At 56.4% G+C, this 26,220-nt stretch overlaps 1 protein-coding gene and 1 long non-coding RNA gene across 3 annotated transcripts in view; both read right to left on the reverse strand.

Moving 5' to 3' along the window:
- Nucleotides 1-15,640, reverse strand: part of ZNF385C (zinc finger protein 385C) — a 73,702-nt gene extending 58,062 nt beyond the window's left edge. Inside the window, exon 1 of one of the 2 annotated variants that reach the window (XM_068660485.1) lies at nt 15,500-15,640. In XM_068660485.1, the coding sequence (XP_068516586.1) occupies nt 15,500-15,536 (37 nt within the window). In that variant the 5' untranslated portion in view covers nt 15,537-15,640. Of the gene's footprint in view, nt 1-1,440; nt 1,562-15,499 lie in introns of those variants that run through there. The other variant, XM_068660487.1, reaches the window with a different exon arrangement.
- Nucleotides 15,641-20,680: 5,040 nt separating this feature from the next.
- On the reverse strand, nt 20,681-22,222 carry LOC137844601 (uncharacterized). The gene is made up of 3 exons (XR_011089947.1): nt 22,043-22,222; nt 21,406-21,457; nt 20,681-21,312 (listed from the first exon to the last, which is right to left on the reverse strand). It is a non-coding gene; the product is annotated as an uncharacterized lncRNA (long non-coding RNA).
- Nucleotides 22,223-26,220: the final 3,998 nt, after the last annotated feature.

Below are 26,220 nucleotides of genomic sequence, written 5' to 3' on the forward strand. Positions count from 1 at the left end.
CACAGGCCAGCACACCACCATCAATCACCTCCTGCCAAAAGAGCGATGCCCCAGTCCGGGGGGCTGGTAGACGACGGCTCCGGCTGCTCCCCGCCGCCGCCGGGCTGTTTGCCTCTTAAAATAGAGCAGGGAGTGCAACCCGATGCAGCCGCGGCGCGAGTTTTGGCTGAGCCGCTCCTCACTGGCTCTTCCTAGTCCCTACGATTTAAATTTCTTTTTTTTTTTTTTTTTTAATTATTATTTTTCCAAATCCCCCCTGAAATCAAAGCCAGGCACCGCTTGTGCAATAGCAGCATCTCCTCCGGGCAAGGTGCCAGCGGGCACGCAGAGCCAGGAGCCACCAGGCAGCAAGGCGCACGGCACAGCTTTGGCCATGCTCAGTCCCAGGAGCCCCCTGAGTGTCCCCCCCACAGACCCTGCTCCAGGACTCGCCGCCCAGCTCCTCCCTGACCCCCCTGAAGCTCGTTATCTCAGAAACCTTCAGATAAGGGTATCCCGAGGGATGGGTCCGAGGCCACGGCGCTGCCTTGCGCCTGCTCCCGCAGGGTCCAGGAGGACGCGACTTACCACATTTGAAGGACTCGGGACGAGATTATCACATTAAACTTTAAAAGTCTCTGCTCAGGAAGGGCAGCAGCTAATGCTGCTCACTCAGCGGAGCCGAACCTGGATTGTTACAGCTATTTTTTGTGCCGGAGCCACTTAAAGAAGCAAAGCAAAGCTCAGAGGCCTCGAATTACAGCAAGCAGCAACCCACAGGCTGAGCCCGTCCTGCCAGGCTTGTGCCCCCTCTCGCCTGCACTTAGGCTGCAACATTTTAGGGACAGAAATCAGCTTCTAGGCATGTTTGTGTATAACTGCTAACGCGGGAGCTCTCCAATTTAAGTCTGAGCTCCCGCAGGCTCCTGTAACACAACCTGAATTAATTATTTCATAGTGCTAAGTAAGTGACATTTGAAATCCAGCCATTGCAGTGGTATCAAGTAAAGATATTTGCAAGGGGATCCGTTTAAATCCACGCAGTGTTTTGAGTCACCCCATCAAAGGAAGCCCAGTGCGTTATTAGACCAAAAGTCACCAAACACCCAACCTTCTGGGGGCGGCTCCGGGGCACCCGTGGGGTGCTCAGCCTCGTGGGGCATGCAGCAAATGAGCCCAGTGCTGCTGACCACAAGCCAGCTGTTAAAGCAATATTTATTCAGAAGTTAACAATAGCACAAGACTTTGCACTGCTTCTTCATTCTCCAAATCCTTCACGACCCTGGGTTGGGTAATTTTTAACCCCCAGGACAGGATTACACCACCAGAACCTCCCCACCTCCCAGGTTTACACACACGAGAGCTTAAACTCAAGAAGGAGAAGCACCAAACACCACAAAAGCCAAAGCAAAATCTCCCCAGAACTGACCCCCCAAAATAAAGGAGCACATCAGGACCTACCAGAGCTTTAAGGCAGGGGGCAAAGCAGACCCTATCCAGGCTGTTAACCTAGGAGCAGAGCACCCAACTTGCAAACCCCAAAGCCTCCTCCCCTGCCCTTCTTATGGCCCTGGCCAACACAACCCAGCTGGGGCTGCTGTGGTTACAGCCCCAACCCCAGCCCCAACCCCAGCACCTGCAGCCACTGACGAGGGAAGGAGAAATCACTGAGCACCTGCCCAAAATCCAAGGTTTTTTCAAACAACACTCTTGGATATGTGCTAAAAGAGGTACCCTGGAGCTGCTGGGTGCTGGCCAATGCCCCATTTCCTTCCCCAAGTTCTTCTGTATCCTTCTGGGTAACTGCTAAAAATGAGGGTTTGTCACAACGTAAGGAAACTGCTCTCATTAACTTCCCTAAAAAAGTGCCTGGAAAGGTAAAGGCAGCAATATAAAAGCATGATTTTGGGGAAAATTTGCATACAAGCATGTGGTTCGGTCCCATCAGCTTCAGAGGGAACTAAACACTCCCCAAGTGCTTTCCCATTGCGACTGCTCTCCCGGCCCTTGTGACAACTGCCTGCCAAAAACATGAACTTCTGGAGAGAAAGGGCAAGGTGAGAAAGCCCAATTTTGGTGAAAGCAAAGCCCAAAGGGCTGCCCCACTGCTCATTTTCCTTGGCACCATCTGGCCCAGATCTGCAGTGTCGGTGATGACTCTGAAGTTTCCAAAGCTCCCGACTGCCAGGAAAAACTTGAAAAAGCCTCTTTAGCTCTCTAGATGACAAATGAAAAGAACCCCAAATTTACTGTTTTTTGTTTTTTGGTCGTTCTTTTTTTTTTTTTTTAGAATTTCGAGTGGGAGGAAGGAAAATGGGACGACCCATGATTTTTTAATGCCTGCGGTTGGCAGTTCCATATTTAATGTGACAGCATCCCTTTAAGAAAAACATGTTCACACACAGGAAAGAAAATAAATTGGCCAAGCAATTTGCTTTCAAGCCCGCCTGACAATTCCCCGCACAACCACTTTCCTTCAGCCTCGGTCAAGCCGCAGCGGCCAGCGCTTCACGCTGGGCAGCGTATAATCTAAGGGTTTAAGGATGCTTCGCTGGTTGACAAGCCCATCTGCTAATCCTGGAAGCGGTAATTTATCCCAGAGACAGTACAAAGAGAGAGTGGAAGAAATAATTCATTGTGTGTGAGACGGAGAGGAGACGCCTTGTCATGTTCCCAGGCTGACAGCCCCCCCAACACAAACAGGGATGCTCGTTACGGAGCCTCAGCCCGGCCTGATCAAAAGGGTTTCTTCATTCGGGGTAGGAAGGGGAAAAAAAAAATTAAAAAGAGAGGAAGAAAGGCAAAGGAGAGCTAAATCAAAGTCTGCGTTTACTGTTTCTTATGAAGGAAACTTGTGAGAAATGCTTTCTGCAGGGCAATTAGTGACCAGGAGCTGAGGGGGGCTCGCTGCTGGCACCCGTGGGGCTCAGGGAGCTCTGGTCCCATGCCCGGCTGTGGTCCTGGCTTGGTGGGAGCCCCGTGGTGATTTTGGGGTGCCAGGACCCTGCAGCACCCCCTCGGTCACCATTTACCTGCGAGAACAGGTCAGGAGCACCCAGGAGCACAGGGCAATTCAACGACGGGGCTGAGTGTGGCTGCTGCTTCTAGCTGAAATTCGGGCAGCCTAAAAGGGGTTAAAGCTTGAAAAACCCTTCGGCAAATGCTGAAGCCAGCATCCCTCTCTGTGCTGCACATTTCTGTCTCAGGGTCGGTTGTAGGGACCACCTGAGGCTGATGTGGGCATCCAGAGGGTTTTTTTCCCATGTGGGAGCTGGCGTTTAGGCAGCTCTCTCCTCCAATTCTTCTAATTAGCAGCCACCAGCCTAAATTTAATCGTGTCACAGCACCTGAGAGCTCACCTTGCAGTCAGAAGGAGGGCACGGGGACGAGCACGGTGTGCTGGCATCGCCCCCTGCCTCTGTGGCCCCCCGTCTCCGTGCCCTGCCAGCCTCAGCCCCCCTCACATGGGACATTTGCACCCCCGAGTCCCGACGTTACCTCTGTGCCTCCGACCGTATTTCTAGGACATCAGCCATCGGCAAATTAGGGCAGTGCAGCTGCTTCATCGTGGCCTCTTTAAAAAGCAGTTTTGCTCCAAAGGAGGCTGCAAACGGGGCTCTGCTCTCCAGCCAGGGCCAGGGCCACGGAAACCTCAATTCAGGAGGCACAGGCAGGAGGAGCCTCAAAGCACGTAACTAAAATGCAGGAAAATAAAACCAAACCCCTGGGCAGTGCTGCCTGGCTGCTGGATGCCCCGAATTGGTGATGCTATTTCGAGGTGCTCATCAAAACACATCCCAGAACTGATTTTGGTGCACAGGCAGGGCCAGGCAGGCTGCTCCATCACCCGAATTTCCCTCTGAGCAGGGGCCGTGTTCCTCCAGCCCTGCAGCAGATGAGAGGAACACCTTCATCGCCCTGGCCTCCTGCCTCGGCTCCTCTTGGTGTTCAGCACGGACTTGTCTTCATGCTACTGGAAAGCCATCACTGACAGGCAGGGGAATGAAAGAGGACAGATGATAATTAATTGTCCACATCTTTCAGCGTCTCCTGGATATGGGCTAATGAAGTTATACACGACTCTCTGGCTAGAAGACAGAAGGGAAAGAATCGTAGAGCTGGGGTTTACTGTCAGTGATAAGCGTGGCCCGAATTACGCACGCTGCTTTGGCTTTCTTTGGTTATTTCCAAACAAATGCAGCTCCTGGAAGCCTCATTGCTCGCTCCCCTGGTTCTTACAGCAGCTCTGAAAGCTGCAGGAGGCCCCTCTGGGTGCTGTGAGCATCCTTTGAGTAGGCAGAGGTCACCAGTGTCAGGAGAGAAGCGTGCGTGCCCAATTAAATGGAGAAACCTTTGCTCCGAGAGGCCCAGAAGGAAGCGCGTGTCGGCTGGCAGCGCAGGTGGCAGCTCCGATATTTTGCTGGGCAGCACCATTAACGCTATTTAAGGACCTCTAGCGGGCCAGCTTTCCTGTTTAAAAGGAATTTGCAAATGGGTTCGTGAGAAGTCGCTTGTCTCCCTGCCATGGCAAACACGGGGATGCAGGCAGCCGGCACCGAGCGTGCGTAGCCGTGCGCCCTACGCACCACGGCACTGCTCCTGCGGGGTGAGAAAGGCAGGGCAGGTCCATAACCTGTCACCCTGATGCCTCCAGGTATTCACTCAATTTTGGGGTTTTCTGCAGGGCGATGGCTCCCTCCTGCACACCGGCGCTGAGTGCAATGGGGACCCGGCTCCTCCCTGCTCCACCGTGCAGCCACCTCCCGGCACACATCACATCACCAGCACTGGAAACGGCCTCATCACCCGATGGGGCATGATCTGGAGAGGCTGGCAGGGCTGGAAGCAGAGGTGCTAGAAGGACCACATCCCAGGACGTCAGGGTGCCAGACCAGGGTGCCATGGTGACCCCCAGCCCCGGCGCACAATCCTGAACAGAGCCATGCACGGGGACGCGAGCAGGGCTCCCTATTTCACCCCCAGCACGAGCACCCTGCTGCTGCCTGCTGCTGCTGGCCAGCTGCCTGCTGAAAGCAAGCACGGCTGGAGCAGCACCGAGATGCCCGTGGGCACGGTGATGCCCCGGCACCGACCGTGGCCACCCAGAGCCCCCAGGGATGGGGATGGAGGCGGAGGACGGAGGCCGGGCTCGGCGGAGGCTGGGCCGGGCTGTGCTGGCAGCTGGCGGGAGGTGGAGGCGGTGTTGTTATGAAAACATGCGAGGGCCGTGTCTGAAAACATTGCAAGGAGCCAGCTACATAAATAGGCCCTTTATGGCTCTTTCCTGCTCGAAGACAGGCCCTTTCACGAGCGCTTGGCTTCGGCACGGCGGGGTTACTCGGCTAAAAGGGCTCTTCGTGCGGGGCGCCTGGGGGGAGGCAGCGAGGCCGGGCGAGTTGGGGAGGCCAAGCAACAGCAGCGGAGCAGCAGAGCCACATCAGAGCCTGCCCAGGCAGCCAGCACGGTCCCCCCGGTGCCAGCACCCACCTGCAGTGGTCCCTCTGCCTCTGCAGCTACCGATGGGACCTGAGCAATCACCTCCATCCCCTCACTGGGATGCTCTGAGACAAATCCTGCTGTGGTCCCCAGGCACCCAGACCAGAGGCTGAGCAGGGGATGGGGCTTTCTGCAGAGCCACGGCAGGGAGCGGTGCTGGGGGCCTTTTTTGCAGCCCCAACTCATCCCTTTCATACTATTTCCACGTCACGTGCATGAGAAAGCAGCGTGGCTAATCCAGGCTCTCCAGGCAGAATTTCTGCTGGAAGGACTCGAGCCTTTCCCCCGAGGAGCAGGAGGCTGGGACCTGCCTCTTCTACCAAGCCCTGCGTGGGGCACAGCTGCTCCTGTCCCCAGGGACACCCAAAAAGCAGGAGCTGCGATGCCAGGGACCGGAGAGCACCTCGGCGCAGAGCACCTGCCACTCCGCAGCACTTCCACCGGTATTAATCAGCGGCTTTATTAGGGAGCCACCACTAATTGAGCACCTCCAGTGATCCATCTGGTGCCAGCAGCCGCGCGTGCAGCAGCAGCACTTTGTTTTTTCGGCCGCAGCAATTTAACGCGCTCACAGTTTGTGCCCCCTCAGCACCAAACCCATAGCGGTTCAGGGAAGGGGGTGACTAAAGCAGCGGGCGAGCGAGTGATCAGTGACTCAGCGGATCATTTTGCTCATCTCACAGCTTTTTTTAGCCCCCCCTGGTCAGACCTCCCGTTGCAAACCCCAGCGAGGTGCAGCCGCTGATCCCAACCTCTCCGGTTGTAACCTGCCCCGTGTCCTGCACCATCCCCTTGAAGCCACCGCTCCCACCTTGGCCACTTCCCCGGCTCCCCCTCGCTGGCCGTGACCTTGGAAAGGTGCCTGGGGCACAGCAGGATGATGCTAGGGACAAAAGGTGATGGAGGATGAGCGTGGAGCGATGCCGGGGCTGCTCCAGGCTCGGCTGCAAGCTGCCCGGGTGGTGCCGAGGCAGTTTTTCAAGGCAAATATTCATTTCACGTGGTCCACCCTTGGAAAACAGGCTCCTCCAAAAGAGAGCGGAGAGCACTGCCAAAGGCTTTGCGGTGTTTTTCTTTTCCACAATCCTCCCTTTTATTTTTTAGGATGGGGAGGGCAGCGGGACAGCCCCAGTCCCGGGCAGGATGGGGAGGGCAGCCCAGGAGGTCGGTGCCACGCCGGAGCTGCCCCGCGGTGACTTTTATCACGAGCGCAGCGCTAAGCTCTTGTCTTAGCAGTAACCCATGGCTGCAAACACCAGGGGCTTGAATTAGCAAGCTGCTGGAGCTGGGATTCTGCTACCAAACAGCCTCACGACAAGGGTGAGCACGGAGCAGGGACAACCTCTGGCAGCGCCCCGTGCCGCGGCGATGCCCGAGCGGAGCCGTGCCCGGTGCTGGGGATTGGGCTGCTCCCTACAGCGGCTCCATTTTCACTTTGCCTTAAATGATTTCCCAGCTGCTTCCCCATTTGAACCGATAATGGGACTTCGCTATCTGTCTGGTTTCGAGGGTTGCTTGCCTTGTTCAAGCTGAAGAAAATCAATTCCCCTCTCACTCGAGGCTTTGCGAGACAGATGAACTGAAAATCTCGCCTGCCTGAGCAAAATATTTATTCAGTCTGGGAACAGATTTACTTTTGAACTTTCTATAAATACAGCCGAGGGCACCCATTTAATCCCTTACCAGAAGACCTAATTTTATTTGTTTTATGTTTTAAAAAACCTCTTGCTTTTCCAGCGCCTTGTCAGCATGTGAAAAAGGGCAGAGGAGCCGACACCCTTCTTGGCAACAGGAGCGGGACCGTGGGGTGCCCAAGCGTGGTCCCACAGTGGGATGGGGCTGGTGATGCCTGGAGGGGGGTGATCGCAGCCAAGACCTGTGCCCCCCCAGCTCTGCAGGGTTTGCTGCTATTTACTTATTTATTTACACCCGAGCAAAGCAGCTGCTGAGGGCTGGAGCAGACAGAGAGAGGCCAAATCCTCCACAGAGGCTCCTTTGTCCCCTTCCCTGCTCGCTCGCGGGCGCACAACGCTTCCCTGTGCTCGGCTGCTTGGGAGGGACCCTCAAAACCCAGCCCCTGTCTGCGCCCCCCCTGAGTCCTGCGGCTCCGTCCTCCCCCTGCCCACCAGGCAGCTGGGCTCAGCGGGGCAGCCCATGCCCCCCTGGGGGGATAACCCCATATCTGGGACCCCTCTGCTCCATCCACAGCCCATTTTGGGCTCCTTTGGCTGGGTGGTAGGAAATTGCCTCTCGGTGCCCACCGGGGGGGGGAGGAAATTCTGCAGCGTGCCAACAGTTCCCAAGCGCCCGCGCCACCGCCTTCCTCACCAAAGAGAGGGTTTGGTTTGCCCAAACCTTTAGGAAGATAAATATTTGTAAGGATGACTTGAGCATCTTTTCCACTGCTAAGGAGCAGCCAAACGCAGGGAGGTGCTGCCCCACAGCTGGATGCTGGCACCCCCCTGGCTCCCCCTGCTCTGCTCAGCGGTGCCGTGCCCGCGCCGAGCACTGCAGCAAGGCACCGGGCACATGAGCACCCTGGGGTGCACGTGGCTGCCGGCTTCCTATAAATCCTTTTAATTCATCCCCTGCCTAAATAGGAGCTCGTCCTGCCCCGGGAGCTCTCAGCCCAGAAACGTGTTGTACCTCATGATGGAGCACGGCAAATAATCCCCCCTCGGAGCCGGGTGCGCTCCCCTTGAGGCTGCTGGGGGGCACGATCCCACAGCCCCAACTCCCCATCCTCCCCAGAAACACCAACCCCAATTCTTGCAGAGTTGCTCCCTCTCCAAATCCTCTCTGTGGTTGCACTGCTGTCCCCACCCGGAGTGGATTCAAACACCGGGGTGACACCAGGTCCCTGCCCGGACCCCGCCACCTCCTGCCCTGCACGCTGCCGAGAGCAAACCCATGCAGGGATGTGCCCAGCGAGCAGGTTGCTCCGTATTTCCCTATAAAAAGCAGCCTGGCACATCCCTACCTTGTGGAAGGGCTCCTCCGAAGGCACAGCATGCCGTACACCACGAGTGGCTCTCTGATTTGACACACTTATTAAATTGCTATTATGCCTGCTTGCTAATTACCTCCTCGGGAAAGCAGAGAGGACAGAAATTTGACATTGAGAGGTGAAAATCTGCAAACCTAGAAAAGCCAGGGCCAGGGAACAAGGCTGAAAACGGGGCTGCTGCTGAGGTGTCCCCCAACCTGACAGCCACGTCCTGGGGTTAAAGCAGCCCCCCTTGGACTGGGAGTGGGCACGGTGACCCCAGGAGCCCCCATGAAGCCCCCAAATCACCCCAAAGTGCTTGTCCTGCACACCGTGCCTCCCGCAGCAAAGATTAATCTGAGTGCGATTTAATCCCTAAAGTCCTTTCATAATGATGCTCAAAAATAAGCCTGCAGAGTTCCTAATACCGCGTGAAAATTTGGAGTGGGGATATTTATAGGCTTCACCCTATAAATGCGATGAAGCACAGCCAGCAGTGGGCATTGGAGGGCTTTGCTCGAGGGGGGGACCCGATGCCGAGACCCCCAGGGCCACAGACCAATTGTGCCCCCCCCCCAGCTTCCAGTGCATCCTCTGGCATCCGCTGGCTCCGTAACAAGCTCCTCTTGTCGTTTTTTTATTTTTCCTCTATAAACATTTCAGGGTTCCTCAAAAGAAACTTCAGCACAGTGAATCCTCTGTGCAGAGACGCTCGCAGCAGTTCAAAGGGATGCGAAGCAGCGGCGCTCCTGACCGAAATAAACAGCGCCCGTGTGTGTGCGCTGCCCCGCGCCACGTGCTGTGCTTCGGCAGATGGGAGGGGAGCAGATGACAAACATTAATGGAAAAAGTGATGCTTCAAATAAATAAATACATGAATATTCGGGGGCCTCGGTTCGCTGGGAGCCTCGTCAAACCCAGCTCCACCTGGGCTCAGGTTGTTTCTCTCCCAAGCAAGCAAAAAACCTTCCCGTGGGCTGCTCCCAGTTTGTTTTCCAAGAGCACGGCACAAGGTCATGGCAGGGGGAGCATCACCAGCATCTCCTCTGGCAGGCTCGGCAGGACGAGGAGCTGCAGAGGTCCTCCAGAATCAATTCCCCTCCGTGGGTTATTTATAACCTGGCAGGGGATGAGACCTGGAGCAGGGCTGGCAAGAGTGCGGCCAAATCTCCTTGGGCATGGGACAGCCCAGGGAAGGAGAGGCTTGGGGTTAGGAGGATGCTCGTAGGGATGAAATTCCTTCCCGGAGAGGATGCCACGTCCCATCCCTGTTGTGATGCCTCTGATCTGCCTGTTTTAGTTTTAAGCATTAATTCCTAGCTGCTGTTCTTGCCACTCTTTTTTTTTTTCTTTTCATCTTTGCGACTCGCAGATGAAACGAGGAGGGAGCAGGGGATGGTTCTGGTGATGTGCGAGGGAGAGGCACGAAGCCTTCAATTATTTCCTGAGTTCTCACCCAAGGTCCGTACCCGTGAATTAACGCCTGGGCTCGCAAGAAATACCGAAGCAGAGCCACGCAGGGAGCCAAATGCCAAAGCTCTACGCCACCTCAGGTGCCAGCAATTACACACATCTGCAGAAACCCCGAGGAAGACGCTTGGTGGGGGCCACCAGGAGATGTTTGCATGCGGAGCTTTAACCCCTGGCTCCCCCCAGCACGGCGCACGGGCTGATCCCCACGGATGCACCCTAATTCCAACCAGATTTCGTGCTCCCCCGCCAGCCCCCTCTATGCTGGGCTCGTGCTGCTGCTCAGATGTGGATCGGGGGCTGCTGGAGCCGTGCCGGGGCAGAAAACCTCCTGGAAAACTAAAAAAAAACTGGAGGTGCTGAGCTGGGGCAGCAAGGGCTCAGCGCTGGAGCTCTGGGACGCACGAGCCAGATCCATCCTGTTCGTGGTCAGGGCTGGCAGGTGCTGGGTAAGCTCCCCTGTGCTCTTCTCTCCTTGGAGACCAGCAGAATGGGTCCTGCCCAGCGGGCAGAGCCCAGCAAAACCCACAGGAATGCAGCCAGGGGCGTCCTGGCACGGGTTTTCATCCAAACCCTGGAGAACAGAACCACCCCAAAGGCTGCTGGCAGCAGGGCACGGTCCCCACCACAGGAAAGGCTGCTCCTGAAGAGCAATTGAAGTGCTTGGAGACCAGAAATCCCTCCAGGTGCTGGACCTCATCCACCAGGCTGAAGCTCCCGGCAGGACGAGGCCAGGACCCATCCCTAGTCCAAAAGCAGCTGGCAAGGGGTGCAGGAGACCCTAAAATGAGCAGCCGTGTGCTTCGTGCTGTGCCAGCAGGAGCAGCCAGCAATGGAAATCGCCCCTTCCTCGGGCAGACGCAGCGGGATGCACGGCCACGTGCGTGTGCCATCACCAGATAAAAGAGTCAGGATCACAAAAATCAGGGCTGCACGTTGCTCTGAAAACTTCCAGGGTTTAACGCTGACAGAAGCTGCTAATTAATCAGCCAGCCGCAGGAACAAGAATTAAAACACCGCTGTTTTCTTTTCAGCACAAAGCTCGTTTTTACCCTTTGGACCAAACCTTTCCCCAGGAGGCGTCCCCAGGCACGGCCCTGGTCCCCCTCTGGCTGAGGGCTCAGCAACCTGGCACCTGCAAGGCCAGGTCACCGACCCCACATCTCTCAAAAAAAAAATTCAAATTAAAAATAATAAAAAAAAAAAACACCCAAAAAACCTCTGGATCCTCTGCCACGTTCACAAAGCAGTGACCTGCTCCTCCACGCTCCACGGTGCTTTTCCCAGCTCAAAGGCAGCGGAGGTCTCAAAGAGCCGGGCGGTGACAGGGGGGTGAGGGGCAGCCTCTGACCTTACGCTGGCAAAAAAAAAATCCCAACAGCTCCTTCATCCCGCGGCCGATGCAGAGCAAGAGCCAGAGACCAGACGTCAGAGCCAGAAATACCCAAAGCACTCACAGCCCCGGCCAGGTACCGGGGCCACCGTGTCCCTGAGACCAAGCCTGGCATCCCTGGGGCCAAGGTGCAAACACGAACCTTAAAAATTACACATGGATAAAAACATCTGCTCCGGTAAGCCCAATTAAAATAAAATTGAAATTAAAGACTGGCCTCAGAAATTAAAGACTGGCCCCAGCTTGGTTTGATTCCTCCTGGGTCAAAGCTGCTGGCTAAAGGACCCCGATGCTTTGCCACACGGACCCCTGTCTCCACGGGACCCCCCTGCTCCTCCACCCCTTCCAGGGGTTCCTGCAAAAGGGAGCAGCCCCCGTCCGCGGGCAGACAGGGGCACAGATTAGGACTTAACCTCAAACTGTTTCCCTTGACATTTCCAAGTGATCTTCCTTATCACCTAATTAAAAATTTCCATAATTAGGCCAGGGAAAATCACGGCTTGGGAACGTTCCCATTTCAAAGAAGCCCCAAGCTGTGCCGCAGTGCTGGGTGGGAGACCCCCCGGAGCCCTCCCCCAGCTGAGCTGCCCCCCACTGCAGCCCAGGAGAGCTTTAACACCCCCCTTTTGGGGGGGGTCCCACAGCTTGCTGGGCTCCGGGGGGGCTGGGGAGCTGCCCCTCAAGACATCCTGCCACCTTCACCCTGGTCCTTGCAACGCAGCGGCACGGTGAGCCCCCCATGACCATTGTGGGAAAAAAAATGTTGTTTTTTCTATTATTATTATTATTATTATTTTTATTTATTATTATTTGTTTTTTAAAGAATGGTGTAAGCTTTGCACGGGAAGCCAAGGATCTCCCTGCACACCCCCGTTAGCCACAGCTTGACTTCTGAGCTTCCCGAGGCTCCTTAAATACCCAGGTTCTCTTTTACGACTCGCCAGTAAATTATTATGGTGTAAATAAAAAAAAAAAAAAAAAAAAAGGAGCAGTTGTTACCATGCAGCCACAGCGTGAATTTCCGTGAGAGCACAGATATAATTCTTGACGGGGCCTTCTTGACGTATAAATTATGACATTATTTTGGAGGCCATCTGAGAGCATCAGACTAAGAAACTGCCTTTGCGTATCACAATGTTGTTTCTAAATTGACAAGTGGACCCTCATGGGCTTTATCGTTCTGCTTTGTGCGCATTTTTGCCTCTCTCTTTTCCCTAGGAATGATGAAGGACCCTCAGGACTGTGGGCTCTGCGTTCCCAAAAGTCAGGCACCGGCCCCAAAAAGGCTGAGAAATAAGGACAAGAGTCTGCAAGGGCTGGAGCTGAGAGAGGGGCTCTCCAGTTCCCTCCTTTTGAAGCCCGTCACACTTTGGAGATTGCCCGGTGCTTCCAGGACAGGTCTGATTCCAAGCCTGGAAATTCAACAGCACAAAGCAACTTGATTTAGCACTTTTTGATTTAACCTAAAGTCACACAACTTGAGTTAACCCGAAATCACACAACTTGAGTTAACCCCACAGCCATCATCTCCTGTGCCACTACAGTCCGGCGCATTGGGCAGATGATGCCAACCACAAATAAACAAATCAGAGAGCAGAAAGAGCAGAAACAGCCTCAAAACGGCCTGATGGTGAGCACTGCAAGAGGGAAGGGAAAGCCCCACAGCTCTGGGTGCGATGTCCCTGGGCAGCTGCTTGGGTTCCGTGGTGGCTGTGCTCTCTCCTGCTAGTACAAATAGAGCCAGCACGTCTGAGTTGGGTGTCTCGGTGCTAAAAGCGAGGGGAAAAGCCAGAGAGGAGAGAAGAGGCAGAAAGATGGGACCTGGCAAAAATAAATAAATAAAAATAAAATAAAAATTTAATTAAAAACCTTATACTTTTAATGGGGCGAGACCCGAGGACCAGCGAGCCAAACGCATTTTATTCTTCCACCGCCCTCCTGGTTTCTCAGTGCAGGACGCTGGCCTTTTATCAAAGCAAAACCTCCTTCAACGGGCAACAACTTTACCAGCCCAGCCCAGGGATCGGGTCACGCAGGACGCGATGCCAGAGCTGAGCCGGGCTCGTGCACAAAGCGCCCGGCGTTAAGTCACCGAGCAGCACGACCCAGCCACACCGAGAGCTTGGAGCCAAGCTTTGCACATTTGCATACAGGATTATACCAGTCTCTTTTTTTTTTTTTTAATTCATGCAGCGGATTACAAAACAAGCAGAAAAAAAAAAAAATCCCAGGGCAGACATTATCACTGGCCTGATTCTGAACTCTACATATGGTGAGAGAGCTGATCGGCAGCAGAGGTCCGCTGGCAGCTACACCGGCGCAGGGTGGCTCCTCTCGCACCCCCGTGGAGCTGTTTCAGCCAAGTGACAAATCTCACCCAGAGAAGCCGGCACTTGGCTGGATGGCTCCATTGAAAAACACCTGCAGCCACTTTAAGGAAAAAAAAAAAAAAAACAACTCAATGAGCATGGATTTGACTTTCAGCGGCTGCGGGAACTCCTGGCCAGGCTGGGAGTCTAGGACAGAGCCCCATTTATTTGAGGACTGGCTCATGCAGTGGCACTTCCCACTGATGCTGTTTCCAGTGCCCCACAAGCCGACCCAGAGGCTTGCACAGAGCATCCAAAATCCACGCTCCGCTGCCCCAGCTAATCACAGAGATGCAGCCGATTTCTGCACCGCGCCGAGCGGCGCAAGGCCAGCTCCTGCCTGACATCGCCACAGCCCTGCCGAAAGCTGCTGCCAACACCAGCACAGGAGCAGGCAGCTCGAGCAGCGGAGATAGCAGAGGCAGCACTGATCCCCTTCGCTCGGGTGAAGAGAACCCAGCAGCCCCATAAAGCCTCCAGGAGCCCAAAGCTGGGCCCTGGATGCGAGGTTCAAGCAAAATCATTTCCTGTATTTAAGGCGCACTTTTAAATTTTGCTCGGAAAATGAAAACCAAAACAAACCAGGCACACGCAGAGAGGAGAGAGGAGTTCAGATCCTGTGCAAGAGGCAGTTTTCCCCGCAGCACCAGCAGCTCCGCCGCTGCGCTCTCAAGGGCAGGTCGCAGGCGGGCACCTTCTCGTCGCGATGTGCTCCGAGCAGGGGGGAGCTCCCAGCCCTACCCCAGCCCCACACGACTCAGAAAAAGCTCCAGAGATAACTCACTGCTGCTTCCAACTTGGAGACAAATAGATCAGTAAAGGCTGAGAAGGGCACGGGCAATCTCCTGGGTGATGCTGCCACTTCTGTGGCCGAGCTCCCCGCTGCTCGGCGAGCCCATCGGCGGGCTCGTGCGCCTGCCTGGGAGGGCTGTGCCCTGCCCCAGACCGCAGCCAGCCCGAGCTGCAGCGCTCCTTACCCGGCTGGCTAACAGAAAGCCCTTTTGTAAGGCTTCAGCAAAAGTCCTTTTCTTTAAAAGCCGAGTACCCCTCGTGGAGACAGCCAGCGGCTCCATTTCCAGCGCCAACCTCGCCGTGGCTCCAGCAACCCCAGCGCCGTGATGGGTGTGAGCGGGGTGCAGGTGGTGCCCACGGGCACAGCCCCAGGGGCACCCACGCAGGTCGGGCCGCACACCCCGATGGCACACAGCCCCCCGAAAAGCACCGTTTGGGCCCAGACGATGCTCATGGACACAACCCCAATGCATGCACACGCGGGTGGCACACGGCGCACCCCAAAGCGTCGCCACCTCGGTAGCCACAAGCTGGGAGCTGGGGCTGCCGGGGGGCACCCAGCACCCACCTCGCACCCCCTTAGGTCCTGCTCTGGAGTGCAGGGAGAAGGGGCTGCGATCAGGGCTCCTGCAAAGTTCCTCCAAACAAGTTTCCCTCCTCTCTCCACACCTTGCCAGGAGGAGGTCAGTGGCAGCGGGGGCCCTGCCGCCCCCCCCTACACCCCTCTGCCCCTGTGCACGGCGCTGCACAGCCGGGCTCGCCCCTTAACAGCCGTCAGAGGGGGGAATCGGGGCGGAGAGGGGGGGACCGGAGCATCCCCGCCGGGGCACGGCGCTGCCTCCCCGGGGGCCGACCTCCCCCTCGTCCTCCGCGCTTCGCCAGCACATCCCCCCCTCTTCCGACAACTTTGCTACGGCCACAACTATCCCGACCCCTCGACCCGGGCCGGGTCGGGCTCTCAGGACCGGCGGCTGCCCCAAAAAACCCGTTCCGTCCCCCTCCCGGTCGCCCTACCTGCCCAGCCGCCCGGCTCCGCCGCCGTTTGCAGCATCCTCCCGCCGGCTGCTCGCTCCCGGCTGGGCGAGCGCGCTCCCGGAGGAGGAGGAGGAGGAGGAGGAGGAGGAGGAGGAGGAAGAGGAGGAGGAGGAGGAAAGGGGGGATGAAGGCAGCGTGCGCGCCGCCGCGGTCCCGTCCCCCCCCCCTCCTCCTCCCTCCTCCCCTCCCACCGGCACCGTGCGCATCCCGCAGGTTTGGGGACGCAGAGATTTGGGGACGCAGAGATTTGGGGAGCTGGGGGCTCCCCAGCCCGGCTCTGCTTCCTCAGGTCACCCCAAAGGGCTCCCCAAAACCTTCCCGGGGGGGAGCAGGAAGGTGCAGGTGGGCACACGGAGGAGGGTGAGCCAGCAGAGCAGCGGGGAGGGCACCCAGGATTTTGGGGGACAGAGGTGCCTGGTGACCTCAGCACCACGCACACATTCAGGGCCCGATCCTGCCCGCTGAGCTTTCCCCTCCACCTCCAGGCCGAGGTTCCCAAATCCTGCAGATGCCAGCAGCAGAAAAACGCCCGACTCTGCACAAACTTGAAGCCCGGGGACCAGTGGATGTGGCACCGGTGGCCCCAGTGGGGCTGCAGGGTTCTGCTGGTGGCACTGCCCCAGGTGTGACCCGGAGCTGTCCCAGCGGGGACAACACCTCGCATCGTGCCCAGAGCCTCTGCAAGAGCTGGGGGAGCTCAGATGCTCCCAGAGGAGGAGGAAACGGGAGGAGGAGGATGGAGCTGGGCTGGAGGGGGGGCCCGCGGGGAGCCGCTGCCTGGTCTGGAGTCATCGCTGCTGGAGCACAAGGCACCCGCGAGGCTGAGGCTGCTTTGCTGACACGCAGCTGCCTTGTGCTAAGATCAACATTTTTGGAGAAGCCTCTGTTTTCCTCTCGCTGGCATTAATATTTCAGCGGCTCCCAGAACCCGTAAGCGGGGCCGCGCGGCGTTGACACGGGAGGGCAGGGATAAAAAAGACCCCGCTCCCCACCCCGAGGAATATTCTGTCTAGACGGCCTTACATAATCACATTTTGCCCTCCTCCAGGACGCTGCGCAGAGGATCTCAAAGCACTTCGCAAACTGCTAATTAAGCTCTGCAGCCCGGCTGCGAGGGAATTGCTCGGCCCTGCCGGGCTCCCTGGCCAAGAGCACTCTACACCAAAGCAGACGCGCTCAGGAGCTCTCAGCCCCGGGAGCTCTCGCCCCTGCTGGAGCAGCAGAATTGATGCCAGGATGGAAAAGTCCGATCAGGCAACCAGGAGCTGCCGGCAGAGGGGCTGGAGGCTGCTGCCTGCGAGCTCCGGGCTCCTGCAGCAGGGCTGGAGGCTCGCGGAGCCACCCCAGCTCCCCAGGAGGTGCAAATTAGGGGCAGAGACACCGAGTCCTCTCCAGCAGCTGTTTCGGGTCCTCAGGTGCCGGACCATGAGCTGGTGGCCCTGCAGCTCTTGGTTTTGCCCAGTTGGGCCAAAAGCCCCTTCCTTGGCACCGGAGCCAGGGCTGGGGGCCCAAGGAAGAGCCGCGCAGCACCTCCATCTCTCATTATGAATCACCCTGTTTTTTTTTTTTTTTTTTTTTTTTTTTTTTTTTAAGAACCCTTTCCCCAAAGCTCGTTGCATGTTTTCGCCGTGCCATCTGATTTGTACAACGTTGGGTGTTGTTTTTTTTTTTTTTTCCCCTCCCTATAAATAATTACCGGCAGCCTAATGGATCTCAAACCTTGCATTACCTTGGCTGTCAGGAACTTGACAATTACGGCGTAGCCTTCCTCACCGAGGAGCAGACAGGGCTGCAGCTCCTCCACGTTTTTTGCATCCCCGTTAACCCCTGCAGCCTCTTCCCACCTCCCACCATGGCACAAATACGCAGCTGGCCATATCCCCTCTTCCAGTATCGCTCCCCACCCGTTGTCTTCGCTGCCTTCCCTCTCCCCTGGGCAGCCTTTCACCCCACTCAGCCCAACACGATATTTTCTTTGCCCTCTTTCCCGTTTCCTGAGGTTTTCATAGGATATCTAAGACGCTTCCATGCAGGGATATTCTTAATTAACCTAATCTTCCATGCCCATTGTGGCCTGTTAAGGATCTGGGGCAGCACCTGAATTAGGGTTTAGGGGCTGCACCCCAGTACCTCATTTGTGTGCCCTCTCAGCTGTTTCGGAGCTGCAGAGGGAAATTAATTTATTATATTTAAATAATTCTTACTGCAGTGAGGTCCGAGGGCCTGGTAGGGTGGCTCAGCTCGGACATCTGGGCTCGTATCCCTTCAGAAACCTGGGTTCCCAGGAGCATGGAGCTCCCCTATAACCCTGCACACCTACAGAAGGAGGGGGGATTTGTACTGAAACGCAGCTGCGGGGGGTGGGGGGGGCTACTTGGAACAAGTTTCCCACCCCCAATTTGGGGTGGAAGCAGTTGTCCCAAGGCAGGAACCAGATCTATCAATTGCTGTTAGTGGTCCACGGGCCTGCTCCAGCCGAGATTTTGGGCACAGCTCTGACGGTCGCTCCTTCCCCCCCCCCCACCCCCAGCGATGGGTTTTGCCAGCTGAATTCCTCATGCGAATGTTTTCCCTGGCGTTATCGTCACAATCTGCTTTTATTTCCTACACAACCTTGCCCAGCCACATCTCACTCCCATCTCCTGCCCACGCAGCCGCAGCCTCGGCTGGCTCCAAACAAACCCTGGCTTATGGCAAATAAACTTCTCTTCCCAGAAACAAAACAAAACAAAAAAAAAAATACAAACACGGCACAGAGAAAAAAAAGCAAGGCTTACGATCTGCACCCTAGCAAAGCTACCGAACCCCCCAGGGACACCTCGTTTCTCGAGTGCAGCTCAGCTTCTCCCTGGGATGTTGTTTGTTCCTCGTCGCCCTCGGGCTTGGTTTGCTGCAGATCGTCCTGAAATTCAAGACAAACCTCTAAACAAAAAGGCAAGGTCGTCTCCGGCTGCGCCACACAAAAATGTTGTGGGACAGATTAGGAGGAGACAGCGCTTCCAGCCCCTCCGACTCGCTGCGTTTACCCACAAAGTTTCTCCCCATCCCCTCGTGCTCATTTCTTTATGCAGCATTGGGCATCCAAAAGAGAATTTAGTCCGCAAAGAGAAGTTTTTTGCAAGCCAGCACGGGCCTGAACAATGCAAGAGGCAGCTCCTTTTCTGGGCAGCACTGCGCAAAGCCACCAACATCGGCCTGAGCTCACTGCTCCCAGATGTTCCTCTGATTCCAGCTTCTCTCCCCAGTTCACCCTTTATGCTGGGAACAGGCACGTGTCCGAGCTCAAAGGGCTCCTTTCCTCGTGTTTATGGACTTGGGCAATCCCTGGGCACCGAGGGGCTGCTACTGCCTGGGGACACCGCGGGGACACGGGGTAGGGGTGATGGAGGAGCTGAAGGCACTCCTGGCCACGATGATTTTCAAAGAATTTCCAAATTTCCACAGGGACTGGTGGGCAGAGGAGGGGATGGGGAACCCAGCACAGGTCCCACAGCCCGACCCAGAGCCCTGGTCCTGGGAGAGCCCCATCCCAGCACCGCTTTCCAGGAACCCTCCCTGGCTCCTTGGCCACAGCACTGAGCTGTGCCAAGCTGCTCCCGCAGCTGCTGCGGCCGTTTAGCAGCTGTTAAGCCTATAATTGCTCATTGAGTCATAAATATATATATATATTTTTTTGGTGAGAGCAGCACTGTCGGGGAATTAAAATCTTTGCAAAAGCCCATAAAGATTTCATTAATGTTTCAAATCCAGATCAATGAATCTTCCCAGCCTGGAGAAAGGGGAGGCGATAGGGAGATGGGTCTGGAAGATGATCTTCCCTAGCCAGAACTGGTTAAAGACAACTTTGCTGGGCTGCAGGGTACCTGTCAAAGCTCCCGTGGTGTCCCCAGGGTGGCCCACGCTGGGTGACATCGTGGTGGGGACACAGGTGGGAGGGCAGGGGCTGCTCCAGCACCGCTTGGAAACGTGATGAAGCCATTAAGATGGAGTGAGTGCGCCCGTGCCAGCAGCACCTCGGCTCTCCTGCCAGCGCTGTGCCCATCAGCCCAATTAGCAAATTACCTGGCTCTTGATAGAGGCAGTGATTGGAGTGGAAATCAGCCTGGAAAAGGGGGCTCTGCCCTGCCCTGCCCTTATCCCCTCCGTGGGAAGGGCACCGGCCCCCAGGCACACACCTGCCCTTGGATTTGGGGGAAACCAAAGTCCTCAGGAGCCAAGGCTTTAATTCTGTACAAGTTGCTCTAAAAAAAAAAATAAAAAATAATAACAATAATAATAAAAAGGTTACGCATTTCCATTTACAGGCCCTTGTACATGAGCAATTACCTCGTTAACCAAATCTCAGTGCCCTGTGGCGAGGTGCTGCCGTTAGCACAGCAGCAAGCACCCCGGGGTGCGTGGGTTGGAGACCACCAAGGGCTGCACCAGCACCTTCCTGCTGCATTTAGGGACAGGGGGAGAGGGCTGGGACCTGTGTCCTGAGCCCTGCCAACACCTTGCCTCTGTGGTGACCATCTCCCTCCTGCCACCGAGCTCTGGGGACAGCAGGACTTGGTTCAGCTGTGAGCAAAAGAGGACGAGAAACAAACCTTGGAGCCATCTCAGATGGTTCCAAAGCGCACGAGCAGAGGCAGCTCCCCCAGAATTAAACCAGGGTTACCCTGGGGCCACGGGGGCTTTGTCCCATCTCTGTCCCAGGACCTGGCTCCTGGTTTTGCAGAGCAAGAGCACGCAGCAGGACCTGGCACAGAGGCTGCCCCACAGCAGGGATGCTCCAAGCCCCACAGCGGGGACAGAAGCCAGCCAGGGGGTCCGGCACGTGCCCTCCTCTCCTCCAGCAGCAGCTGGAAGGAGCAGGGGGCATCGAATGGCTTCAAAACCAAGCACCGGGGCCAAGCGAGCCCCTCTCGTGTTTACAGGGTTGCCCAGGCACCGCTCGCTCCCGCGGCCGCCTCCGCTCCGTCCCGTGCGCCGGCTATTTTTGGTGCCGAGCCTTCTCTGCTGACAGTTTTATTAGCTTGGTGAAACATCCAGGCAGGAGGAGAGCTGCTCCAAGCCTCTGCTTCACAGCGACACGGTAACGGGCTTGGCGAGGAAAGGCTCAAGGACCTCCGAGCGCAGCAGTGGGGAGCAGCTGGTGGAGCAATGGGCCAGCTGATTTCTAGAAATTAAGAATATTTGGGGCAATAGGGCCCCTCCAGCCCCTACCCAGGCACCCAGAGCCACGGTGCTGGCTGGCAGTGTTTGCACCACAGAAACCCACATCCAGACCCTGGTGGTTGCACGCCAGGACCCTACATAAAAACCCTGGTGTTTGCACCCCAGGACCCCGCATCCAAACCCTGGTGTTTTCACCCCAGAACCTCAGCATCCATTCCTCATCCCCAGCTGCTCACCCAAGCATCCTGGTGCAAATGCCACATCCTGACGTCCTCTCCCAGCCACGGAGCTGCCCCCAAACCTGTGCCCGGCCAGGAAAGGCTCCGGCAGCTCAGCCCCAGCAAAGGCTCCTGTTAGCGCGTGGCAGTTGTTCTTCCCTTCCCGCTGTAACTTTTAATTAAAAACTACAAAAGGCAAGATAACTAGTCCCTCTGCATAATTGCAGGGAGCAAGTTTTATTGTATAGAAAAGCGGGTTTAAATTTTTAATAGACTTATTTTTAAGTTGGAGCAACACTTTGAAGGGAGCTGTGAGCCCTGGTAACATTATCAAAGGCGAGGAGAGGAACAGAGAGGGGTTTATTACATGTTCCCAATAAAAACCGTTATTTTAGGGGAGTTTTGTGCTTCTTCCTAATGAGAGATGAATTGCAGCAGCTTCATTTGCTGTAGGAGGAAAATTAAACCCAAACTGATAAGAGGCCCAGCCTCTAGCTTCTGACTTACCTCCCAATTATAAACGAAAGCTCGCAGGCATTCCAGAGATGGGACTTGATGTCTACATTAATTATAAATAAATTATCTACACTTACTGTTTAAATGAAATTCCAGATAAAGCTTTATGTTTAGAAGAGCGTCACCACATAAATATTTATGCCAGGACTCCGGGGCTGCTTGGGTGCGATGCGGGGAGCCCCGGCTGGGCAGGAGCAGGGCAGGACCCAGCCCCGCACCCACATTTGGGTTCAAACCCCCAAAATTTCCAGGCAGGAGGGTTGGGACAGCAGGATATGCATCAGGGTCTGGACATCCAGGTGCTGGGAGCACCCACTGCATGCACATATTTTGGGATTGAAGATGCCAAAAGATTTCCCTGGCCGAGCACCAGGGGTATGGAGAGCAAGGTTCACCCCCAAAAAAAGCCCCATAGGGCAGGAGGCAGCACCCACACCATGGGGAGAGCAGCACCAGACCCCACAGGACCTTGGCACCAGAACCGTGACCCCAGTGGTCTCATCCTGAGCATGGGCTTGGTGCCAGCAGCATCGGTGGCCCCACGCAGGTCTCCAGCTGGTGGGTCATCACGGATCTCCCAGGGACAGCCAGATGAACAAGGCAGGGGCAGATCCAGAGGGAAAATTACCTGGGTTTGATGCTGGGGGGCACAGCTGCCCCCCCAGTCCCTCCGTGCCACCAGAGCAGCGTGCGCCTACCCCCTCCTGAAGGTTACTCCTGCCTCCAGGGCTCAGAGAACATCACCGAGGCCAGCTCTGCTCCAGCAATAGCAACAGCCACCTCCCTCCTGAATAAGCCTAGTTCTCATTTTCCCTGTCAGCAGCCCTCCCCCCAGGGACAGCAGCCTTTAAAACAGGTCCCCGCAGGGTGGGGAGCCTCCAAACGGCCTCACCTGGCTGCGGGGGCTCAGCTGCGCCCAGCTCTGCTGCCGGGGAGGTGCCAGGAGCCCCAGCTGGGGCTCAGCGCTACTGGTTTGTACTGGGGGAAACTGAGGCACGGAACTGCCCAGGGACAGCGGCAGAGCAGGGGCTGCTACCCAGGTGTGGCTGTGACCCCCATGTCTCCAAAGCGGTGCCAATGCGAGAGGCAACCTCAGCAATTTTCAGCCCCCCCCAGCTGTGGGGACAGGGCATTATCCACCCCGTAGCGTTTTTCCCAGCTTTGCCTCAGTCCTTACAGAAAGTTTCACGGCTCGCACAGGTTTGCCATTTAGCCTGGGCTTAATAGGAGATGTTTTTTTACGCTTTAATACAGCTGGAGTGGAGAAAAAAAAAAAGAAAAGAAAATAAAGAGAGAGAAATTTGACAGGTCCGTGGTGCAGAGAAATGGTAAAAGAGAAGTAAATAAAAGCTGATTGAAATGGCTCAGCCCCCCCCGTGTCCCCTGCTTGCTCTGCCTCTGGTTGCCAGCCCCACACGTGCCCGTAACAGCCCAAAAAGGGGGCACAGGGAGCCAGAACCCGCAGCGGGTGCCGGGTGCTGTGCTTGAACCCAAACGAGTGGCACATGGGGCTGTCAACCCTCCTGCATCACCCGTCACAGGATTCCTGGTCCCAACCTGACTGTGCTGGAGGGGACGTGGGGCTGTGATGCTGTGGGGCCGAGCATCATGAGCCAGGGCCAGGCAGCCCTGAACAAAAGGGGCAGATTTGGGGTGCCCACGGGTGCCAGCCCGCAGCCACCACGGTGGGACACGGTGGCACGAAAGCAAGCACTGAAGCTTTCCGATGCCTCTTTAGGACCAAAGAACACCTCCTGCCCGCTGGGCTCAGCTCTCTGCAGCCTCACGAGTGACCTGGAAAAAATCTGTGTGAAAAAATCTGCTGCTACTGGTCCCGGCACCATGTGTCCCCGGGGACATCCCCGGCTGTGCTACTTCACCCAGCACATCGGGCATCAGTGACCACTCGTGCAGAGCATCCCGGCCACGGCAGGGTACAGGGACCACGCAGAGCACCCCGGCCACACCAGCGTGTCCCAGTCACACCAGTGTGTGCCCGCGTGGGCCGGCAGCGAGGTTTGGGCATCGCAGCACCCGGGAGGTGCAGCGGGGTCACCTTGGGTATCACAGCGCTGCACAGCCCTCGCTCTGCAAGGGGAGCGGTATCTCATTTCTTCCTCAATTAGCTGCTGATTAGCAGTGTCCCAGGGCCCCTTTCCAGGCTTCGTTTAATGCGCCATTAATAATTAATTTCTCAGATAGCAGGAATGCAGCGCGGGGTTAGGGCTTTGTGACTAATAACTGCTGGAGCAGCCCTCGTCTCCAAGGGACGAATGAAGGGAACAAAAAATAAAGAGAAAGAATCAAAGGTAATATGTTTTGTGGCCTTTAATCAAACACGGCATAAAGACTTTGATTACTCCGGTGAAGAACACGGGGGCATGTGTGTGCTTGGTGGCCGCAGGCGGCTCGGTTCCCACGCCTTGCTGACACCGCCGCGGTCACCAGCATCATCCTGCCCCCGTCCCTGTCCCCATCCTCGTCCCTACACCTTCCCCTGGGGCAGGGAGAGAAATGGGGGCACCCGGAGGAAAAGCTCAGTGGCCGCCAAAGCAAAGCAGGAGCAGGGATGCGCTGCGCCACCTCTGGGTGCTGCGCAATTTGGGGTCCTGCAGCCGGGATGGGTGCCCCACCTGGGAAAAATCCTCGAGGTTGTGCTGGCTCAAGCAGATGCAAAACACATCAGAGGGGTCGGGGTGTGACACCGGGGGGGCCCAGCAGAGCTGCCCCCATGGGTGCGAGGAGCAAGGAACGTGCTGGAGCAGGGACAGCTGCCGAGCAGATGCGCAGGGGTGGCCCCAGCAGAGCCAGCCCCGCTCTCAGCACCTCCCAGCTGCCAGGGATCCCCCTGATTTACAGCAGGAACCTGGGGCTTACAGGGACCCAGGTTCTGCTGGGCTGGGGGGGAGCTGAGGGTGGGCCATGGGAAGCACAAGCTGAAGAAAAGCATTTTTTTATTATTATTATTTTTTTTTTGCTTTTTCCTGCAAACTATAAGCAAGGAATGTGGAAACTCACCCCCTCCCCACACAGCCACCCAGCTCCCAGAGCAAGAAACCAAATTCAGCAGAACGAGAGAGAGAAAAGGAGGATCTGGGGTCAACATTTAATTACGTAAAGCTGATTTACATCAGCTGATGTCAAGGATCAGTACACCAAATATTCCTGTTGCATCCCCATTCCTTTTTCCGGGTGGATCCCAGGCTGGTTTGCTGGTCCCTGAGCTGAGTGCACTCCCTGGGGGCTTTTGCAGGGTTTTGCTCAGCACCGGGGGTCCACCAGGACTGGGCTCTGCTGGCCGGGCAGCTCCAGGCTCCTGGGATGGGGATGTCCCTGCTGCCAGCACGGATCCGACCCCAAAAAGGGGACGGGGAGAGGGGGGGAAAACCAGCATCAGCCTTGCCATGCAGCGAGAACGAGCGCATCTTGTTGACAGCTGCACATTAAGCGTGACGGGTTCCTGACAGATCCAATTATAAAGCCCGGTCTCAGCAGAATCACAGCCCCGATATTTGGTGCATGAAATTTCGTTTGGGAATCTTTCAATATTTCAGCTTCACGACCCTGGTCCTCTCCCGAGCCCCGGGCCGTGCAGACTCTGGCAGTTGTCCCTGGCTTTCACCCCCACCCCGTGCTGCTGCATCCCCTCCGTTCCCGGTCTGCTGATGCCCAAACCAAACGAGAGGAGTCACAGCACAGCCGGGTACACACGAGCAGGGACCTGGCTGCCCTGGAAATATTTTTTCCATGAAGGCAACCGAGAAGATTTAGGCCAAAAGGAACACGGGGCTCTGAAGCAGGCTGGAGCCCCGGTGGTGCTGTGGTCCCAGGAGCCGTCAGGTCTGTGCTGAGCGCAGGGCTGGAGCTGCACCGGTTCTTTTTATCAAACACATGCCCCGGGTGAGAGGGTTTTTGTTATTACTGTTATTTAAATAGCAGCTGAGAGGGCAGCGCCGTGCCCGGTGCTGGCCGTGGATGCTGCGATCGCAGGTGGGGAGGAAACTTGGGATAAAAGCTGCCAAGTTTGCAGCGTCAAGATCCGAGCTGCGTCATTTTCCCCTGGCTCTGAGATCTGGGAGCTGCTGGGAAGACAGATTTTTCTCCTGCACCTGCAAAGCTGTTTCATCCTCTGCTGGCCACAGCTGAGCCCGGGCATGCAGGAACAGCGGGGAGAAAATCACTGGTGCTCGCTCGGCCGCATCCCTCACGGAGCTGGGAGCCTCCCCTCGCCAGCCTCAGCTCTCGTGGCCTCCTTGGGGAGCCTCTGACTTGCCCGGGGGACCAGGAGCTGGCCCCGTGTCCCCACAGCACCTTGGGCGCACGTCCCCTGTGCCACCGGCACTGCTGGCACCACCCGTCCCCGTGCCAGGGAGCTTCTGTAGGGTGAGCAGAAAGAAACCCGCAGTGGTTTTATTTCCTGCATCCCCACTTGGGGCGGCAGGGAAATTGTTTGATGCTAATCCCCTTGTTTAATCCAGCAGCAACCTGACATGAGAACAGTCACGATTAATTCCCGGCGGGGAATCGTCAGAGGTGCAGCAGGCGGTCGCGGAGCGAGACGAGGAGGCTCCTGCACGCGCTGGGAGAGGAGAGGGGAGAGAAGAGCAGCGTGAGGAGAAGGGGGTTGGTTTTGGGGATCGAGTTGCTCCACCATGAGCAGTTTTTACCAGGCTGGAATTCCCCTTGTTACGGAAAGGGACGCTTCAGCTGTCCCAGGAAAGGTCACCTCTGTGCGCCCAGGCTCCAGCTGAGACACCATGAGGTTAAGATGTGCCCGGGAAGCAAATTCAGCCCCTTTGCCCTCTG

The sequence above is a fragment of the Anas acuta genome, chromosome 25 (assembly GCF_963932015.1).
Source record: "Anas acuta chromosome 25, bAnaAcu1.1, whole genome shotgun sequence".
Taxonomy (NCBI): Eukaryota; Metazoa; Chordata; class Aves; order Anseriformes; family Anatidae; genus Anas; species Anas acuta.